Source organism: Lampris incognitus, chromosome 13 (genome assembly GCF_029633865.1).
Source record: "Lampris incognitus isolate fLamInc1 chromosome 13, fLamInc1.hap2, whole genome shotgun sequence".
Lineage (NCBI taxonomy): Eukaryota > Metazoa > Chordata > Actinopteri > Lampriformes > Lampridae > Lampris > Lampris incognitus.
In genome coordinates this window covers 4,898,816-4,915,167 of record NC_079223.1, presented here as the reverse complement: position 1 = coordinate 4,915,167, position 16,352 = coordinate 4,898,816, and the positions used below count along the sequence as shown (strand labels likewise).

Sequence of the window (16,352 nt, the reverse complement as noted above, 5' to 3'; positions counted from 1 at the left end):
GTTATTTTTATTTCAATGGGTTATTTTCAGTAGAAACCTAATATAGTAGTTTTTGCTCTGCTGCTGTTATATTTTTAATCAGTCACCACTATAATGAAATCTGTCTGTGTGTTCTATAGCAATTGTCTTGTGTTTTTTTTTAAAAACTTTTTTTAATGTTTATCAGGTGCAGTTTTACAGTACAGTCGCATGTTCATATACACAACAAATACACAGCTGTCTTACGAAGCAGTCCATGGATTTCAGCATCCTCTTAATGTCCATATATAGTTCCCATTCTCAAAAAAGAAAAAGAAAACAGGAATGAGTAGTGACATTTGTCCATGAACTCAGATAACAGGTAGATATATACATTATATAAGGGGGGGGGGGGACACATAGTGTTCACATTTAAATGAGGAGAAAAGAGATCCAGAAGAATTTTGTCCCTATCTCTTACTTCAGATCAGTTGAGAAAATGTGTAATAATTGGGGACCATTTACTCAAACATATATATCTGTTTTTAATTGTACCCTTGCAGTTATGTTTTCCATGTAATAAACATCCTTGACCTTCTCCCTCCGTTGTGTTACCGTGGGGGGCTGTGGCCTCGGCCAGGAGACTGATCATCTTAGAAGTTAGAAGAAGGATTCTCAATAGTGATGTCTGATTTTTGTCTTCTGCATCTTCTGGTAGTCTAGTCAAGTTTTAAATAGTTTCATCAACTGGCTTTCTAAAGTAACTCGCACTTCTGACAAGCCCCTTTTAGGCTGAGTACAGGACGAATACTTTACGATGTGGGAGTAATGATATACTTAATTTTAAGTTTCACTGTACCTCTTTTAACATTAAGTCAAAGTCAGCAGAATATGTGGTAAATTTGACATTTAATAGCAGAAAATGTGGTTGAAACATTGTAATGTTCCGAGATACTGTTCATGCATTGCCAGATTAAAGGCAAAAAGACAATTTATAACAATTGGAAGGGGCGTGACCTCGGGGGTAATGAAATTTCAACCCACATTGTCCCAGTCACACTGTTCTTTGTTTAGCTGTGAGGTCTTTACCTCAGCTCATTATTCAAATAGAGGCAGTTTTTGGAAACCCCTTCACAGTCTTGTTTACAGTGCAGTTATTCCTCTCTCGCCGCTGTGTCCCACAGAGCTTTAGCTTATTTTGGAGAATTGCAGTCCCTGAAGGTGACTTAGCAGCAAAAATTAGATTATGTTCTATTGCCAGGGGTAAGGAATAGGAGTCTCCTGGAGGTATGTAATTTATCATAAGATGACGGCATTTTCCCTCACTACCATAAGGCCTGCAGTGTACAAATTATATCAGACAGAGTTTAAGGGCTCCCTACCAGTGTATGAAATACAGATTAGCATGCATTCGACCCGCAGTGGTCAGGACCTTTGCACATCATATTGGCAGTGACAAATCCTGAATAATCCTTGACAATGTGACTACCCTCATTTTGTATGCAAAGAGGAATTCAAATAAAAAGTGGCCTTGGGAAGTAATAGACAACAAAGCATTAATCTCTTACAGTATGATGAATTATCATAATGTAGATCTTAATGATGGACTACAGAGTAAGTTGTCCAAAGACATCAGAGAGTGAAATTCCTCTGTCATTTGGCAAGGGTTTAAACGTGGAAGTTAGGGTTGTGGGCCGTATCTCACTTTAATGAGTATTAAAATTTATGTAAAGATGGTATATTTAACAGAAATCTTGATAAATGTTAGAGAGATATTTTTTGGACTATTTCTCTGTGTATGTAGAAAAGGCTTTGCATAATTTCTACACAATATTTGCATTGATAACATTTTCTGCTTGATGCAGACCTGTATTACATACCTTGAGCAGCAAGGAAAAACAGGCTTGCGTGTTGTGTAGAGGGTGGGATGTAGGAGGAATACATCTGCATAGTGGTAATGTAAAAATTTAAGACAAGCAGGAATTTTCCACACTTGAAACGGATTTTCACAGGCAAGGTCTTCTTGTGAGTGGGAGGATATAATCAAGAACATTCTGATAGAAAACTGAAAATGAAGGATGTTAAACATTGCAGCACTTGGTTTCTGAAATGCGATTTGGGACTCAGCTTCCTGTTGGTTAGACAAGCTGACAGGTGGCCAAAGTGTTGCTGGTTTAAACTTCCAAATCTCTCTTTACCAAAGTACTCCTGAACAAGTTATCGCTGTCTAACTGTTCCAGAAAATTAAGCTTAAAGCCCTTTGGGCATCTCCCCTTAGGCTAGGCGCTCTGGGCCTCCCTGCTGGGTCATACAATGTAGATTATTACAGTTAGACTCCTACGCAACAAGTTGAGATCTGGCAACATGAGATCAGCACACTGTACATTTGGATAAGGGAAATTGTTAGTATGAATATTGCATTATAATGTAGTATTACAAATTGAAGTGTTATAGAGGGGCAACCGATATGTTAGTTGTTTGGATTTTTTTTTTGTTATCACAGCACCCTACATTTCATCGTCTCTTGTTTGTATTCACAGAGTTATGAGTGTGTGTGTCACTCTGGCTGGGAGGGGAAATTCTGCCGACAAGAAATTGATGAATGTTTATCAGAGCCCTGCAAAAACAACGGCACCTGCATAGACCTCCTCAACAGCTTCATGTAGGTATAAGGGTTGGCTTGAGGGCGCTGTCCTCATGAGGTGCATCAGTCACTTAATGAATGCAAAAAGAAGAGCCTTTGTGAGATAGCAATATGTCCTTCCACTGGCAGCGGAGATAATGAATTGCAGATGGCAGGTAAAACAAATGAGTCAATCAATGACTCACAGCATGAAAAGGTTTCAGGGGATCTGTGACTCATTGGAGAAAAAATCCGGTGTATCTGCTTCAGCTAATGCCCCCTCTCACTGGGGACACGTAAAACAGCTTCAGGTAGAAAAGTAGGGGGATGGAAAGGAATTGTAGTTGGAGTGGTTGGTAGTACTTGAGTGCTCACTGCCACCAAGTGGAATATTTATCCTCCCTGTGAAGAGCTAAACTAGACACACTCCTCCCTTGGTACCTCACTGTCTCTCTCTCTCTCTCTCACTCTCGCTCTTTCTCTCCCTCTATAACATTCATTTCCATTTAATCCCCACTCAGAGCTCTAACCTCGTGTGTCCTACATTCAGCTGTCCGGTATGTTACACCGTGCTGACCATTAGTGCAATTAACCTGTGAAATAGCTCTTCGGTTTCTGTCTCAGGGATGGGACCTGTGTCAAATATCTTATATGCCACTGTACAGAAAAGGCTCCACACGGTGAACAGAGTAGCACTTATACACTTTTGGGAACAGATGCCTTCAACGAATCTCCCTGCGCACAGATGTGTCTTCCCTTTTTAGCCCCTGGATTGTGAAATGACTGAAATTACTTAAAATCTTTAAAGGGAAAATTAGCTGATTTTCAACTATATCGTTATCTGTCTGCAACAGGGATAGCGAGTGAAAAACACAGCATATGGGGAAAAAAACACCTGCCGTTGTTTGTCTGTGTCTGGGCTGCTGTGAAACAGAGATTTTTCAGTCCGCCAAGTGACGTATGCAACCTCAGTTGGCAGATGAAAAACTGGATTTCTAATTGCCACTTAATCTACTCTAAAGACTGCATTGAAAAAAAAACATATTTCCATCCTCTCGGTAAAGCTACGTTTCTAGTGGTGGGAATGACATCCCGAAACATTAGCACAGAGGATTTTATGGACAACAGTACAGAAGCTTGTGTGCAGTGCATTGTGGTATTTGTAGGCACTGTTGGAAAGGCTCGGTAAGCAGGACAACCGATTTCTCTGTCAATATGTAGTGAGAATATTGCCTCAGTTTACTACTTTACCCATCAGTACTGGTTGCACATGTACAAAATCACGATTGACATTTTCCTTTAAGTTAGGACAAACTTGTATGTGATATTAGCCATGTGATAAATGTATTTATCCAACCTTAAAGTGCATACATTTTTATATCAACCTCTTACCCTGTCAGTGTTTGTGCCAAGCTCAACTCACTGCGCTGGCGGTGCTTATTAAATTTCACTCTAATGCATGTTTTGGGATTTTATGCTGTAAATTAATTACTCATTTCCAGGATTTGATGTATTAAGTTGTGCAAATGAATAATGATCAATGTAAAGATTTACTAGATGTATGAATTCATTTGCTGATGCATTGTTATTTGCCGAAATAATTTCTATAGTAGCGTATGCCCTCTGTGCCATGTGCGTCCAAGGTGTGTGTGTTCGCCAGGCTGGACCGGTGTGGACTGTGCAGACAACGTGAACGAGTGCGATTCTGCACCTTGCCTAAATGGAGCTCAGTGTCAGGAGTCCGATGTACCAGGGGAGTTCTCCTGCACCTGTCCCCCCTTCTTCACTGGCCCCTTGTGCAACCAGCCTTATGACCCCTGTGACCCTCTCCACAATCCTTGCCTGCACCTCTCCACCTGCCTGACACGCTTAGATGGAACAGCTTCCTGCAGATGCCGAGCCGGTGAGCGAACACATTTCCCCACCTAGTACAAATTCAGCATGTCTGCCTCAGCCTATTTTCAGGATGAAAGTGCACCGTAGTAGACCATTCCAAAGTGCATTCACCATGCAGTTTGCACTTCTACTCAAAATGCACGAAATCATATATACTAGGGGTGCAGCCGAATCGGAATATGTATTCAGCAAAGCACAAATAGTGGGTTTTTATGAATATTTATTTCGTACATATTTTTGAAAAATTATTTGTTTTCGGGAGAGAAAAATAAACATGTCAAGTAGCGGGTGTTCCTCATACTGGTGTTTTCAGACAGTGAGCGACACTCTGCCTGTGTACCCGCTTGGATCCACAGGGTCCATGTGCTCCTCATATGAACAGATAGGCAGACAGGCGCTCCACGAGTAAATGCCAGACGCTCTGTGCGTGGTAACCATGGAAACAGCTTCTCTGCACTGCTGTATCCCTGCCGGTACAACTGTATTTTCTTATAGGCTATAGCAACATATAAACATATATTCTATATTACACACACACACACACACATATATATATATATATTCTTTTTAAGAGACTATAACTAAATAACATATCTACTAACTTTCAAATTCAGTTAATTTTACTAGTGAGTTGAGTTGAGTTGAGTTGAGTAGTTATTGCATGCTGTTGGTTCTGGGTGGGAGAAGGTTGGTGCACCTGGCTCTAGTGAAGCTCGGCTGAGTACGGGGAGAACTTTTTAACGGCGCAAAGAATTGCTGTTGTTGTAAGCTGAAATGGAAAATTTGGCTGCAAGATTAAGAAGGGAGGCAGAAATCAAAAGGCTTGATCTGGAAGAAGGCGGGTTACGTTTGGGTAATGGTAGTGATGCGGGGCATGTCTCTCTTGCTTCTCCTGGGCCTTCACGTTCTTTTGATGTTCCCGGTAATCTGCGTTTGGTTCCTCAGTTTTGTGAACGAGACCCAGATAGGTTTTTCTCACTTTCGGAGTGAGTAGCTGAGAGTAGGGCTCGGTCCGATGCTGAACGCACGTTACTGTTGCGGCGTGTTTTGACAGGTCGGGCACAGGAAGCGGACTCCGCGCTCAGCGTGGCTGAGAGCAAAGCTTATGCATCGCATCGCTCAAGGCTGCAGCGTTAAAAGCTTACGAGTTGGTGCCAGAGGCGTATCGCCAGACGTTTAGGTCTAGGGAGAAGTCTGGTAGGCCGGCACAGGAGTTTGCCAGGGAGTTAGTTAGTCAGTTCACTCATTTGTCTACTTCACTGGGGGTTCGTTTGTAAGATAATAATAACAATTGATATTGGGGCTTCTATGCTAGATGGGAACATGTTGGAAACAGCTGCCCACAGATGCCATGACGTGGCGACAGACCAGCTGAGGAGGTAGCACTCAGTTGTGGTATAAAACAGGTTTTTCAAAGGTTTTGAATCACCACAGCCATGAGAGGTCCTTGATCATACAGTCACAACTGTTCACCAAAACTATTAGGCTGGCAGGCCCAGATGTTTGTGAGATTATCCGCAGACAGACAGACACACACAATCCCACGCACACACACACACACGCGCGCGCGCATGTACGTGCAATCAAGCGCGTAATCCCTAAGTGATCCCGAAAGGGTTCCTAAACGCGTTGTGTTACTCCTTAGATCTTTTTTCACCCCTTTTTGGGAAAGAGGTTTGTCTTATGCTTAGTTCACACTACACAATTCTAGCCCTGATTTTCCGCTCCCTGACAAAAGCCCCAGATCAAAGGCAAATTGACGTTGGCTCTGCGCTTTCAAATCAGCGCTCCAGCACTATATGTGAACTGGTCAAAGACGTGAGCCGAGATGCTCGCCGATGCATTGCAGACACATCCCAGATATCTAGCTGGCTAAAGAATCTGGACCTGTCAGGGAGTCCAAATCCTGTAGTGCGAAACATGCGACTGGCAATGAGAGCGACAACGTGAAAAGCTGTGCTTAATCACTTTTATTTACATCAGTAGTTGATTTACTTTTTTACATAGGTGGATTTTTATATAGGCGGCTCATCCGTTTCCATTTCTTAAAAATGGAAACGGATGAGCCGCTGTGGCGACCCCTAACGGGAGTAGCCGAAAGTAGTAGTAGTAGTAGATATAGGTGGATTTTTGTTCATTTTTAGAATTTTTCCATTGTTGTGAAATTGCTACTCTGTTGCTTTTTTGACTGTCACACAAGTTCGTATTAATTTTACTACTAAAGTGTACTGTTACCTTTTCAATAAATGTTTGCAACAAAGTTTACAAAACGTAGTCATTCTGAACCTGCAATTGAAACAATTACACCAAAAGTATATGCAACTTCAATATAATGTATCTTGAAACCATACAAGACATTCTGTACTCAAGATCCATCCATCCATCCATCCATCCATCCATCCATTATCCAACCGCTTATCCTGCTCTCAGAGTCGCGGGGATGCTGGAGCCTATCCCAGCAGTCACCGGGCGGCAGGCGGGGAGACACCTGGACAGGCCGCCAGGCCATCACAGGGCTGTACTAAAGATGTTAAATCAATAACAGAACCACAATAATAGTAATAATCTTTATTTGTATAGCACTTTTCAAAACACAGTCTTTAAAAGGCAATGCAGTCCAAAATGTGAAAAAACAGAAACACACAAATATCTAGCAAGAAAAACAATGCATAAAATGCTTCTCTCTGCAGAACAGACAGTCCTTGCTGCCTGCGCATCCAAATCCAGTATTTCATCCATTTGTTTCCTCCCCCCCTTTCTCCTCAATTGTACCCGGCCAATTACCCCGCTCTTCCGAGCCGTCCCGGTCGCTGCTCCACCCCCTCTGCTGATCCGGGCAGGGCTGCAGACTACCACATGCCTCCTCCCATACATGTGGAGTTGCCAGCCGCTTCTTTTCACCTGACAGTGAGGAGTTTCACCAGGGGGACGTAGCATGTGAGAGGATCACGCTATTCCCCCCAGTTCTCCCCCCGAACAGGTGCCCCGACTGACCAGTGGAGGCGCTAGTGCAGCGACCAGGACACATACCCACATCCGGCTTCCCACCCGCAGATACGGCCAGTTGTGTCTGTAGGGATGCCCGACCAAGCCGGTAAGTGTCAGAAGGTTGCTGTTGCAAGATAGTGGTAAAATCATGACATCACAAGATGATCTATTCCCTAAGCCTACCATTCAGCACTGCTGACACTGGTAGCTGGTTTCCACCAAGTACCCAGAATACCTTTTTGTGTGTGTGTGTGTGTGTGTGTGTGTGTGTGTGTGTGTGTGTGTGTGTGTGTGTGTGTGTGTGTGTGTGTGTGTGTTTCGGCCCTATGATTGCCTGGCGGCCTGTCCAGGGTGCCTCCCCGCCTGCCGCCCAATGACTGCTGGGATAGGCTCCAGCATCCCCTCGGCCCTGCAAGCAGGATAAGCGGTTGGGATAATGGATGGATGGATGGACCTCTACTCTGTTTAAATGAGGTCATAGACAACCATGTCTGTGGTCATGTGATGTAGCACTGGTAATTGGTAATGATGAAATTATATTTATTATATTACTATTTCAAACAACAAGTTGCCAATGTAATCAAAATATCAATAAAAACTCCTGCACTTCTACATTTATTTATAAGTATGTATTTGCTTGCTATTTAAATGAGATTAACCGTCCATCTATCCATTATCCAAACAGCTTATCCAGCTCTCAGGGTTGCGGGGATGCTGGAGCCTATCCCGGTAGTCATTGGGTGGCAGGCAGGTGAGGAGACACCCTGGACAGGCCACCAGGCCATCACAGGGCCGACACATGGTCCTTTCCATCTCCTGCCTAAAATGACCATGTGTGGTCAAATTGACGGCTGGTTTTTTAAACTCTATATTCTGTCCAGATAAAGACCCAATTGAGATACTAATGCATTGCATAGTTACCATTATTTCCTGGAAAATGGAGCATTTCTTGAATCAGATGTTTACATTGTAAAATATTGTGCTCTAACGTGTCAACCAACAGCACGTGGTTATTGGTTTTTCTACTTGTGTGCAAGTCATTTTCTGGAGAAAGAGGCTCCCAATACATCTGACACAAGTGTTAATTTAGAACAACTTTGAGCCCGTAACTGTCTGTTTCATATGAAGCTATAACGGGTCCATTTATGATGCAATTTTGAGCTGCATAAATGTGGTCCATGAAGACATAATCTTTTCATTGGTAGGTTCAAAGGTATGATGATGAAATCTGGAATAGTTTGAAAGTGGTGTATGCTGAGATTGCAGTACAATTCTTTGAGTATTATTTGATACCCATTTTGGTCATTATAACAGAGACAAGTAGAGGTAATCTTTGGAAGACTATTTGCTTTTCGTTTTACTTTTCTTTTAGTTCTTTTAGTAGATCATAGCTCTTGGGCTACTGTAGATTGCTGTTTGAGGCTGAGTTCTCCTCTAAGAAATAGTTGTTGCTGCTTCAACCCTAACAAATGTTCAATTTTTCTTTTTTAATAATGCTGTGTACTCAACAGAGATGGGTCAGTCTTATTTATTGGGAATATGTGATGTAACAGAGGGCCTCATTATAGTCATTATTGCAATTATGGAGGTGTGCACAATGAGACAAGATGAACAATGATATCGCCACCATTTCCGATTCGCACATACGGTACCATTGTTAAATGCATGGAGCATATAGTGAGATTTGGAGCTCAAAGTTTAACCACCTTCCACTCCAAAAGGAAGCTTAAAAATATCCCTGCACACAGGCAGGTCTTAGATCCACGTGTAAAACAGTTTTGATTGATTCAAAGTCTAGATTAAAAACAGAAGGTTTCATTTTATTCCTATTTGCTCATTTTATTGGTTACACTAGACTTTTGCCAAGGACTTTTTCCATGTAAAATGATACAGCACATAGCATTTCATGTCTTTGATAAAAGCTGAAGAATAAGGTCGGTGGTACCCGCGAGCAAGTTGGTGTGTCTAACAAGTGTATATGGCAGAATGAGATGATAAAACACCCTCTTCCAGTAGATACTACAGCCTTAACAGCTAGAACACAAATTCAGCCATGTCGTTTTTTCCCCCCCAGTGGTCAGGCATGTACTGACGCAACAGTGCTGACAACTACCACGAACATCATAGCTTTCACAAACTTGGACAAAAATATCTTCAGAATGGTATCTTTGAGTCAACAGTGCTCCTACATTTTACTATTATCTGTCAGAAAACACTAACTCTGATGAATAAGAATAGTAATGACCGTAGAGCTAGTAGTCATACATCATAGAAGCAGTGGTAGAAGCTATAGTTGTAAAAGGACAAACAGACGATAATGGCTTCTGTGCAGTTCAGTTCAGTTCAGTTCAATTCCTATCACTTTAACCCAGTGTATTGTCACTTTACTGTTAAACCAAGCTACACGTACAATAAAAGTGAATTGCTATTGTAATATCATTAGTATGCCATTAAAAATGTTTTTGTTATTTTGTTTCTAGGATCGAATAGTCGATTGAAGTTAATGTGATAATTTTTGATACTTGAACGAACAGGAACTGGATACCAGTGCTGTGTTGAGCTAATTGTTTACAAACTTCGTAGCACATTTTGTGAAGTTTAGAAAAATGCGAAGCAGAATTTGAATTTTCAGCTGAAGATTAACGGAAGAATTGGATTTTGGCCAAATTTGCACATTAGTCTCCGTTACTCATCAAAGGCTTGTGTAATACACAGTGCCAGAGCATAGGACAATGATATTAAGTAAAGGGTTTGATTTCTACTTCCATGCTACCAATACCAAGAATATCTGACTCTATCCAAAAATAATTTTCCATGTGCCAAAGAAGAAAATCCATCATAATACTGTACTGAAAAACCTTCTAGGCACTTAGGGCTCGATTCAGACTCTAAATTGGAGCAGGTCATAAGCGGATTAAGACACTTACATTTGAGCTGTTCCTATTCACACTGTGCCTATTTGATGTGTGCACTGAGGATTTGGGGTGTGCCTTCAATTGAGCATGGGTTTATGCAAAACTGTGGCGTCCTTGTTCTTCTCATGAGTATGGTGGGAAATAACACCACGGACTTATCACCTTTGTGTCTCTCTTTCTTGCCTTTGAGTTCCATGTGGCTTTAAGCTGTTTTGTTTATAACAAGTGTGCACAAAGATTGAGCTGGGAACTTGCACTGAGAGATTTTTTTTCAAATGTCAAAAGTAACTTAAACATTGAAAAATGGGTTTTTCTTTCCCAATAGAGTTTATTTCCCAACTAGATCATGCAACTAGATGACGGCACCTTCACAGAAACATCTGTTATGGCCAATGCTGTATTACATACTAGATGTGGGGGTTTTTTTCTCTCCTGGTTTTCTTTTTGTCCCTCCCCCTCCCTTTTCTCCCCAATTGTACCCGGCCAATTACCCCACTCTTCTGAGCTGTCCCGGTCGCTGCTCCACCCCCTCTGCCGATCTGCGGAGGGCTGCAGACTACCACATGCCTCCTCCCATACATGTGGAGTCGCCAGCCGCTTCTTTTCACCTGACAGTGAGGAGTTTCACCAGGGGGACGTAGCATGTGGGAGGATCACGCTATTCCCCCCCAGTCCCCCCCCCCCGACAGGCGCCCTGACCGACCAGAAGAGGCGCTAGTGCAGCGACCAGGACACATACCCACATCCAGCTTCCCCCCGCAGACACGGCTAGTTGTATCTGTAGGGACGCCCAACTAAGCCGGAGGTAACACGGGGATTCGAACCGCCGAGCCCCGTGTTGGTAGGCAACGGAATAGACCGTTATGCTACCTGGACGCCCTGATGTGTTTCGGCGTGTCTGGTCATTGCAAAGAACTGCACCAGCCAACAAGCGATGGAGGCCCCCATTTCCAGGTGCAGATGCCAGTAGAGCATAACTTGACTCAAGGCGACATCTCCAGAGACCCTTTGAAAGTAAACTGAGGCCAAAATGGGGAGACCACATGTAGCTTTGACTTTCTTTTCCTCTCACAGATTTGATAGAGGCGTCAGCTGTGTGACTTAGCTCTGCCAATCATCCTTCGATCAACAGCACAGCTCGATGATCAAGGTCTCATCTGTGTGAAGATGCTAAAGTCGATGCATTTGGCGTCCATTAAAGTTCCCCCCTTCCGATGGTTTTTGGTCCCCCTCCAGGCATCCTGGTGGTGCCATGTCCTTTGATGGGCCCTTTAAAACTTGAGCACATAAATGTCACAACCATACCCTCATGGTTTAGCTGTAAAGAATCACCAGTTTGCTTGAAATATCATTCTTATTGTACATACATGAGTTAACAGGGCTGCAAAACCTAATTAATTTTCTTAAGGGTGTGACTGAAGACGTTATATCCTACATAATATTGTAGTTGTCTACAGTATGAGGGTGCAGACTTAATGTTTGATATTATGAAATTATAGAGAGCAGAAGATATATTCTGTGAGCTTGGCCATGATAAACAATGAAGATGCACATTGCCTTGTGTTAGATTCATAGTCTGCATTTGTGTATGCGAGTTACATTCCCTGAACAATACACCAGTTCCTACTCCAAGTCTCCATTGTGCAGGTGTCATGGGGCTTGAATCAAGGTGTCAGTCAGGTACCTAATATTTAAATGCACACACTATTTGTCATTGTGGTATGTATGAAAGGGGAAAAAACTCATATCAGATCACTAGGCACTTGATATTCTTCTGCAGATTTTGTCATTTTGCACGCAGTAAGCCGTAACACAACCCGTTATGGGTTTATAGACACTGGATAAGGCAAACCTTGGTCTATGCTACACAATCATTTTCTCTTCAGACTTTATTTTGGTTTTAAAAGAGAGTAGCACTTACCTTGAGTTTGCTGGGTTTTTCTCTTCGATGATTTACCTTTATGATACTACAGTGGTTTATGATGCCAGTGAATAGTTTTCATTTCAGCTGTTATTTAGAGAGGAAATCGTATTTCACACACTTGAGATGAGAGGTAATAGTCAACAGGGAGGTTTTGAAAGAACAAAACTTTTTAATTCAAGTTTTAAAGTCGCTCAAAAGCTATAAGGGTCCAACATCATCTTTTGCACTTTCATGTACATGCATGCATGCCTCCACACACCTCAGTCACATCTGACAACTCAAGCTCACACATATGCCTACAAATATCCTCCACACATACACAGAATCACATTTGGCCTGGGGCGTAATTTCCTCTGGGGACGGGGGACATGCCCACCCCCCCACCCCCATTTCAAAATCCTGTTTGTGCCCCCCCCCCACTTTTTTATTATTATTTTTTTTAACCACAAAAATTGCGCTTAATATGCTGCTGTTTGGCCAGCCATCAGATTGTGGCTGAGAATGTGAATTGAGTCGCTGACTGTAAGGCCCTGAAAAATTGCCACAGACACGGACAGCCCGCCTACGTGGTTCTACGGTACATTTTGGTTTGTGTGGACGTTGACGTTTTCCACGCATGCACACTTGAAAATTTGCTCAATGAACGAGCAAGCGGCAGTTCATAAAAAGGAAATGCCAACAGCAGCAGTAAGATTTCATGTCTTTCTTTGGAGAGGGGATGAAAAGAAAGAGGGCAAATGTGAGTTGGATGATTATAAGCCTATTCAGTTATTTAGCCCAGGACAATCATATTTTCTCTCGAGACCTGTTGATGCTAGGCTCACGTTGACCGAGCCAACATCTATAAACTCTTGCTACGGTATCTACTAGTACTACTACTTTTGGCTGCTCCCGTTAGGGGGCGCCACAGCGGATCATCCGTCTCCATCTCTTCCTGTCCTCTGCATCTTCCTCTGTCACACCAGCCACCTGCATGTCCTCCCTCACCACCTCCATAAACCTCCTCTTTGGCCTTCCTCTTCTCCTCTTCCCTGGCAGCTCCATATTCAGCATCCTTCTCCCAGTATACCCAGCATCTCTCCTCCACACATGTCCAAACCATCTCCATCTTGTCTCTCTTGCTTTGTCTCCAAACCGTCCAACCTGAGCTGTCCCTCTAATATACTCGTTCCTAATCCTGTCCTTCTTCATCACTCCCAATGAAAATCTTATCATCTTCATCTCCTCCACCTCCAGCTCCTCCTCCTGTCTTTTCATCAGTGCCACTGTCTCCAAACCATACAACATAGCTGGTCTCACTACCATCTTGTAAACCTTCCCTTTAACTCTTGCTGGTACCCTTCTGTCACACATCACTGCTGACACTCTACACTCTTCTACACTCTTCTCCACCCACTCCACCCTGCCTGCTCTCTCTTCTTCACTCCCCATTACTTTGGACAGTTGACCCCAAGGATTCAAAAAATTTAAAGGGTATCGTTGTTACTATTACTAACGTTGGCTGGCGAGCGAAATAGTCACCAGCCCATCACATATTTCCAAAGGAGGAAAAAGGCGATTTGACAAACTAAATATTAAAGGTGGTTGTAAAATCAATCAATCAGTCAAGTTGCATTTTTCCAGCTGCAACAGCCACTCAAAGCACTTTACAATTAATTAATTCACACACACACACACACACACACACACACACAAATCTTCTCTGATATCTAATCAATACCACAATGGGAAAGATCTTTTGAATTTACTATGGCAAGCAATAGCAGAAACAAACATATTACGCCCAATAATTAGGTGAATGGTGGTATGCATGCCAGTGGTGTGTGAGGGGGGACTATAGGGAGTCCTGATAGCTAGGGGAAAAAACTGTTAAGCGTTTAGTCTTAGTGGACAGTGACTTGTAGCGCCTCCCTGAGGGAAGGAGCTGGAAGAAGTGATGAGCAGGGTATATAAATGAAATTATTACTATTACTAGAAGAACCCCGCTACAATGTAGCAGTTTGGTTCTCCACCCGTCTAAATCTCCCTCCTCTTCATCCTGCCAGCTAACCGCCTTCCCCCTGCCCCTAACCCCCCCCACTCCAACTCCCTCCCCCCAAATGCTCAGAATCATCTGAAATGCTGAGAAAAGTGGTTTTTAGCCATTTTTAGAAAATGCATATTTTGCATAATTATTATAATTATTTTAATTTTCTGCTATTTTTCTGTTCCTCTCTGGAACAATACCTACCACCTCCAAAAAAAATGAGGATCATAAGTGCATTTTTGCAAAAATGCATATTTTGCATAATGCCAAAACATTTCTAAGTCCCAGAAATTTTTTTTTATATAGGGGAAAAAATCAAAGATGCTCAGAATCATCTGAAATGCCGAGAAAATATGCATTTTTAGAAAAATGCATATTTTGCATATTTATGCATAATTATGCGCAATTTTAATTAATGTTCTGCTATTTTTTATAGGTGCTCCTGATCATCCCCAATAACCTCCAAAAAGAATCAAGGCCCCAAGTGCTTTAGTTTGGCCGTTTATAGACTCTCACACAGACACACATTGTGAAAATACAGGAGTAGATGATTATTATTATTATTATTATGTGAGGGGTTGGAGATGATCTTCTTTGCTCGCTTTACAGTCCGGTGAGTATGTAGAGATTCAGCTGAGGGGAGTGGGTTGCCTATGATTTTGGATGCCTTGTTGACAGTCCGCTGCAGTTTTTTCCGTGTTTAACTGTCCATGCCGCCGTACCATACTGTAATAGAAGATGTTATGATGAACTCGATAATGGCTGAGTAAAACAGAACAAGGCGTTGATGTTTGATCCAGTATTTTTTAAGCCTTCTAAGAAAGTAAAGTCATTGTTGAGCTTTTGCAGTGATGTGTTCAGTGTTAATTTTCCACTTCAGGTTATTGCTGATGTATGTTCCAAGGAATGTAAAAGAGTCGGTGGTGGTGATGGGGTCTCCATTCATTTGTATGGGTGTTTTGGGATTCGGCATGCATTGGAAGTCAATAATGAGTTCTTGGGTTTTGGCTGTATTTAGCAGAAGGTTGTTGTTTGCACACCAAGTGACAGCTTGGTCTACTTCAGTGCGGTACTGGGCTTCATCATTGTTGGCGATGAGGCCTACAATGGTTGTGTCGTCTGCGTATTTTATTATTTTCACAGAACTGTCCATGGATGGGTGGTGTAAAGTGAGAAGAGCCGGGGGAGAGAACACAGCCCTGAGGAGCACCTGTACTGAGGGTAAGAGGGTGTGAGGTTAGGTTATTAACCTTCACCCTCTGTGGACTGTTCCACAGGGAGCTCCAAGTCCAGTGGCATATGGCTGGGTCAATGTACATATCCAAGAGTATGGCAAAGCATTTGAGTGGGTTGATGGAGTTGAAGGTGGAACTAAAGTCTACGAACAGGATGCGTGTGTGGGTGTTTGGTGATTCCAGGTGTTGCAGGGCATGGTGCAGGGCTATGCTAACGGTGTCCTCAACAGACCGGTTGGCTTGATAGGCAAATTGATATGGGTGCATCATTGGGGAGGTGCAAGATTTCAAGTATGCAGAATGATACGCTCAAATGCTTTCATGGCCACAGATGTTACATAATGACAGGAAGGAGTGAACATAGTTGAACCAACATGATTTCAATATGGCTCCAGCTTTCCTATCACCAACTTAATGATTTCCCGGATTTTGTACTGGTTACCGTAGTCCCAAAATGTATGTAGAAATGCAGGAAATGAGATTCAAATCGAACATTGTTCTCTGGGGAGGATCCCCAGACCCCTCGTTTTATTGTGCCCCCCCCCCACTTCTCAAACCACAGTTACACCCTTGCATTTGGCTGTCACACTCCTATTTCATAATCAAAGACCTCTTTGACAGTTAGCTTGCAATTATGAATAGATTTTTTTTTTAAAAAGGAAAAAAGAGCAAGCCAAAATGCTATATTCAGGGTGTAATCAAAATGACCGTGTGGGAAGTTTACCAGATTCACTAATAACTTAACGATGTTTATACATCCTGAAGCTGAAGGATCAACCTTAAAAAC

General features: G+C 42.5%; 1 protein-coding gene across 1 annotated transcript in view; it reads left to right on the top strand.

The window, feature by feature from the left end:
* eys (eyes shut homolog) overlaps positions 1-16,352 on the top strand; it is a 292,598-nt gene that overhangs the window by 121,120 nt on the left and 155,126 nt on the right. The window contains 2 exon segments of the mRNA XM_056292252.1: positions 2,499-2,620; positions 4,225-4,484. Coding sequence (XP_056148227.1) covers positions 2,499-2,620; positions 4,225-4,484 — 382 coding nt within the window.